Source organism: Bos indicus, chromosome 12 (genome assembly GCF_029378745.1).
Source record: "Bos indicus isolate NIAB-ARS_2022 breed Sahiwal x Tharparkar chromosome 12, NIAB-ARS_B.indTharparkar_mat_pri_1.0, whole genome shotgun sequence".
Lineage (NCBI taxonomy): Eukaryota > Metazoa > Chordata > Mammalia > Artiodactyla > Bovidae > Bos > Bos indicus.
In genome coordinates, this window is record NC_091771.1 from 11392113 (window position 1) to 11398112 (window position 6000).

General features: G+C 41.6%; 1 protein-coding gene across 3 annotated transcripts in view; it reads right to left on the reverse strand.

Moving 5' to 3' along the window:
• MTRF1 (mitochondrial translation release factor 1) overlaps positions 1 to 5798 on the reverse strand; it is a 42506-nt gene extending 36708 nt beyond the window's left edge. Inside the window, exons 1-3 of one of the 3 annotated variants that reach the window (XM_070800008.1) lie at positions 5362 to 5798; positions 4870 to 5029; positions 1509 to 1937 (exon numbers count right to left, since the gene is read on the reverse strand). In XM_070800008.1, coding sequence (XP_070656109.1) covers positions 1509 to 1929 — 421 coding nt within the window. In that variant the 5' untranslated portion in view covers positions 1930 to 1937; positions 4870 to 5029; positions 5362 to 5798. Of the gene's footprint in view, positions 1 to 1508; positions 1938 to 2415; positions 2506 to 4869; positions 5251 to 5361 lie in introns of those variants that run through there. The other 2 variants (XM_019971202.2, XM_019971204.2) reach the window with 2 other exon arrangements.
• Positions 5799 to 6000: the final 202 nt, after the last annotated feature.

Here is a 6000-nt window from a genome sequence, read left to right on the forward strand (position 1 = left end):
TGATACACAGATGATACCCAGGATGATACACTGAATAAAGCTTATAAATTAAACTGAAAGCTAATAGCAAAGTACGTGTTAAATCCCAGGTTAATCCATTATACTTGTTTCTCAACTTCTATATATTCTGGAAACTGTTTATAAAAGAAAAATGTTAAGACAATAATATTAAGAGATACTAAAATTGAAAATTAACACCTCTCACATTATGTATGTAAAATTAACTCAAATAGATCAATGACCTAAATATAAGGGCTAAAAATATAAAACTCTTGGAATAAAACACATATCTGAATCTTCGTGACTGTGGGTTTCTTAGATATGGCACCAAAACACAAACAAGAGGAAAAAAAAAGATAAACCTCATAAAAATTAAAAATGGTGGTGCTTCAAGGGACAACCCACAAAATGGAAGAAAAATTTTGCAAATAATATTTCTGATACGGAACTTGTATCTGTAACATAAAGAACTCGTACAACTCAATAATAAAAAAGACAACTCAATTTAAAAAACGGGCAAAGGATTTAAACAGTCATTTATCCAAAGGTGACATACAATAGGCACATTCATCAGAGAAATGAAAGTCAAAATCACATTTCACACACTAGGATGGCTAGAATCACAAAGGTGGATCACAAAGGTTGGAGAGGATGTGGAGAAACCAGAACTCTCATACATGGGAGATGGAATGTAAAATGGTGCAGCCTCTTAGGAAAACCTGTCAGGCAGCTCCTCAAAAGATTAAACATGGAGTTACCATACGGCAATATATGTCCACACAAAAACTTACTGTACACAAGTATTCGTAACAGCATTGCTCATAATTACCAAAAAGTGGAAACAACTCAATAACCAACAACTCATGAATGGATATAAATAAAAGGTGAGATATCTATACAATGGGACATAATTCATCAATGAAAAGAAATGAAGCTCAGAAACATGCTACAATGAAATTGAACCTTAAACATATCCTAAGTGAAAGAAGCCAATCTTAGCTTATGAAAGAAGCTAACATATTGGATGATTCCATTTATATAAAATGCCTGAAATAAGTAACTGGGTAGAGACAGAAAGTAAGGCTGGTAGGGATGGCGGGATTGGGATGAGATGGCTAAAGGGTGCAGGGTTTCCTCCGAGGGTGATGAAACAATGCCCGTACTACATGAGCCTTCTGATGGGGTAGAAATTGTATTTTTGTGTCCATGGTATGTAGCATCCAGGACAGTGCTCAACAAAGATCTATCCAATAAATTAAAGCTTCTGAAAAGGTCAGTATTCAGTTTCCCAGACCTTAACAGCATCTTGGCAAGGACTGTGAGGACCTCAGTCTCATAGTAGGAGTTACTCTTTAGAAGCTGTCAGACACCCAGACTTACAGTACAGAGTCCTGTCCTTTCCAATTGTAGGGCTTATTACTCGTCGTTTTTTTAAGAGCTCGAGTTCAATATACCTTTAACTTAGAGAATCAATCCTGTACTTGTACACACACACATCTTTTACCTACTTTTACACATTGATTCTAATTCTTCAATGGCTTGTTCAGCCTCCTGAATTTCTTTGTAAATGACCGCAAGTGGGGCCAGCTCAGCATGCCGTCGAGTCAAGGACCTCCGGTCCCCTTCACTGGCAGAGATGTGATGCAAACAATGATCAAGTGTTTGGTACTCCTTATTCAGGTCCTCCATATATTTTTGTAGTGCTTTATGCTTCCAGAGCATGCTGGTATCTTGATGACAGTATCTCCTGGAGCAATTCTTATTTAACAGACGATGGACAGTGTGATTCCTGTTTCGCCTAAAGACCCACAGCCTTGTGTCAAGAGGGATCTGTGTAAGCTGATGAGAATGGCGATGGACATGACACTGGAGGTGACCATTAAGAGACAGATGTCTGAAAAGCCAAGCAAATAGGTGACGACGATTCATTTCAGCGTCTGAAACAAAATAAGCGCAAGTTGAAAAATATCAACTCCACAGAGAGAAAAACTGGGAGGAACCTCGAGCAATCTAGCTCAGTTCACTGCCTCAGCCAGCTCCACACACAGTCCCCAAATTCAATAACCCACAAAGGAAAACGATTCTTCAAATCTCTGAATCAAACAAAATAAATGAAGACAGCACTGTTTTCCACCCACTCACCATATATAATTAACTAAGGCAAATGAGTAAGAGTATAATGAATAAATATATCAATAGAATAGGTTGCATCACCTATTTCTTATAACAGATCCAGAATCTAAAATTGAGTGTGTGAATAAGCACAAGTACAAAATAACCATGCAAGCTTAGGTGTCTCATATGTTAACAGATTTCTAAATTTGAAGGAAATACTATTTCCTTGTCTAATACTTTAATTTTAGGTACCCAGATGCCCAAGAAGTCAGGTAACTTAATCATGATTATTCATTCTACCTGTTTCAGGCAGAGTTGAATGCAAGTTGCCTGTTCAGAGCTCAGCGTTTTTCATTCCCAACTATGCAATCTCCCTTCAAAGATGCTTCCCTTTTAGCTGAGATTTAAAGGATAAAAACTTTACATATTAATAGTAAAAATGTAGAAATTTGGCTTTTAAAAAAAGACAATGAAGCTAATTACACTAAATGAAAAAAGCATACTCAAAAACAATATATTATCAATTAGGTTTTCAAATTTTCTACAGCATATGGAATACATGGATTTATGGGGACATTTACTCACTTTTCACTTTCAAGCATTGGAGAGGGAAATGGCAACCCACTCCAGTATTCTTGCCTGGAGAATCCCAAGGACAGAGGAGCCTGGTGGGCTGCCGTCTATGGGGTTGCACAGAGTCGGACATGACTGAAGCGACTTAGCAGTAGCAGCAGCAGCAGCAACCCCTCATAATTGAGGGCAATTTTTATTTTGAAAAAAGAAAACTAGATAAAAATACACACCAAAATGTTAATACTATGGTCTCTAGTTGTGAGATTATAGATACTTTTTCTTTTTCCCCTACTTTTTAGTGTTTTCTGAATTTCCTATACATACAGCACATAGCATTTTTACAATCAAGGAAAAAATTACTTAAAAAATTTCAAGTTAGGTGAATTTGGCTGTGTCCAATAACTATCCGTTCTCCTTCCCTCTAACAGAGATAACCAAAAGAGCTAACAAATGTACACATTTGTGATTACTGAATAAGAAAGGGAGAAGATAAAGTGTTCTAAGAAAAATACTTTGCCCCTACAATCCTGAGGTTCAAATCTGAAGTAAGGGTCAAAACTGATCAGAATCAACCTTTATTATCTCCAGTGTTCCTACTATGCTGCTGCTGCTGCTGCTAAGTCGCTTCAGTCGTGTCCGACCCTGTGCGACCCCACAGACAGCAGCCCACCAGGCTCCTCTGTCCATGGGATCCTCCAGGCAAGAACACTGGAGTGGGTTGCCATTTCCTCCTCCAATGCATGAAAGTGAAAAGTCAAAGTGAAGTCGCTCAGTCGTGTCTGACTCCTAGCGACCCCATGGACTGCAGCCTACCAGGCTCCTCCATCCATGCGATTTTCCAGGCAGGAGTACTGGAGTGGGGTGCCATTGCCTTCTCCTCCTACTATGCTAGGTGTATTAATATATTAGTTCAGTTGATCATTGCAGGTCAGCTAACTTGGATATCATTATTTTCTAAGAAATAGAATGGTATCTAAAATATTCAAAATTTGCAGGGTTCTGCTAACAAAATGTAACTTAATCACACTCTAAAGAGGGCACCAGGGTCCAGTAGCCACAAATGTTAGTCCTCCAGCAGGAGTTACTACTCCTCTTCACATTGAGACAGGCTGGGGGCTGGGACCTGGGACCCTGTTGGTGCAGGGCTACCATGCTTGCCCCTGGACAAACATCTCCAGGAGCAACACAACACAAAGAAACTACAAGGGACTTAACCGCGTGCATGTGCAGTTGGGGCAAATTCTGGACACCTAGATACAAAGAGACCAAAAAGCCCACCTGCCACCTCCCAAGAGCCTGAAGAGCTGGGAGTACAAGCATGGTCCTCAGCATGACCCCTCAAAGGGAGGGACGAACCACCTAATCTACCCCTCCTTCCGACTCCTGGACACGAACAAGCTCGCCTGTCTCTCCCCACCCCCAGCAAGTGAGCAAGCAAGCAAACTTGTTCTGGCTCACCCCTGCTGTAGCAGGGGCCTCAATAAAGCCTTGTTTCAATATCCCGACTAGCCTCTGAACACTTTCTAGTGATTAAGGAGGCCAAGAACCCTGATGGGTAGCAACATCTAGTCTCCATCACAGGTGTGTCCATTTGAAAAAGGACAGAGTAAAAAACGGCAAAAAAGATTTTTGTTGAAACACTTCTAGCTAGAGTTCCTTTTTAGGAACAGTTAGTAGAAGGGGGAGGACAGAGGATGAAAGGGCTAGATGGCATCATCGACTCAATGGACAGGAGTCTGGGCAAACTCCCAGAGATAGTGAAGGGCAGGGAAGCCTGGTGAAGAGTCGGACACCATTGAGCGGCTGAACAAGTAAAATACCTCTCTAGGTCATGAACTTCAATGTTAAGTAAACCCTAAGACCTTCACCCTCTAGGGTTATCTATACTTGAGAATTTCAAGTCTTCTCCTTCACCCCTCACCCCCTCGCCCCCATACATGCAGTTAACAAGATTAATCTGAAATTCTAGGAACTCTCAGCCTCGGCAAATCAGAAGCGACACTAAGCCCGCACGAGGGTATCACGTGTAAGTTACACTGAGTTACTCGGTATCAAGAATGATCCCACAGGGAGGCACCAGGGGGAAAAAAAGCTAGAGAAAGAAAATAGACTTTTAAGATCAGAAAAGAGACATGAACTGTGAGTACTTAAAAAAAAATTAAGGACACTAGGTTTCCTTACTGAAGTCGGAACCTTCTGGGATCCACTACATTTCAGCCCATCGGTCACCGGATCCCTTTCACCTCCGGGTTCACCCAGTCTGGGTTAGAGCCCGACCCCGCCTCCTCGGGCGTCGCCACTCCTCTGCGGCAGAGGAGTTCTTGAGTGTGCGCAACATGAGCTATCAAAGGAAACAAGAGAGAAAACGGTACAGCAAGAAAACGTTCCCCGAGACGGCCGTGGGCTTGCTCATCTGGAGTCAGAACCCAAAGTGTGGCTTGCCAGGGGAGGGAGAGGGGACGGGCAACGCGGGCTCGGGTGTTGAATGAACCATGACTCCCGGGAGCGCTGGCCCGGGAGTCCTGGGAGTTGTAGTTTATGTCGGACAGGCGCCCCGCCCCCAACCCCCTAGGCCGAAGCTGCAGCTTCGGTTTTCCCAGTTTCAGGCAAGCTCAAAAGGGAAGTTCTCTACAGTTCTGATTAAGAGCTCTTGATATACAAAAATTTCCTTACCTGTGGAGCCACTAGAGCACGGATTCCTGATTTTTTTTTTTAATAAATGAGGATTCGAAAGTTTACAGGATTCTGAACGTTAATAGCTGTACTTCTCAGCTTTCCTTGCCTGAGAAAATACATAATGGCTAGTTGAGACTGTAAATGTATATCTTTAAAAAATTCATAGCAGTGCTCAGATAGCGAGTTGTGTTCCACTCTTTGTTTACCCCCATGGACTATAGGCCTCCAGACTCCCATGTCCATGGGATTCTCCAGGCAACAATACTGGAGTGGGTTGCCATTTCCTCCTCCAGGAGGTCTTCCCTACCCTGGTGGAGCCCTGGTCTCCCACATTGCAGGCAGATTCTTTACCACTGAAGCCCTAAAAGTCACAAGGAGGATCCAAAATATGGGAGACCATATATAGCCACAAGTTAGTGACTTTATATCTGTTGTATACGCATAAACAGAATTTGGGGGCTCAATTTAGGTTTGTAAACCATCAATTAAGTAAAGCATTAAAAAACATAAATAATAAACAATTCCAGCAAAATGCAAATATATTGCCTTACTTTAAATATTCAAGTAGTATACTTATTTATGTTGCAGATCATATTTACAAGTCATTTGAACTCTGTGCCTCAGTATTTCTTCCTG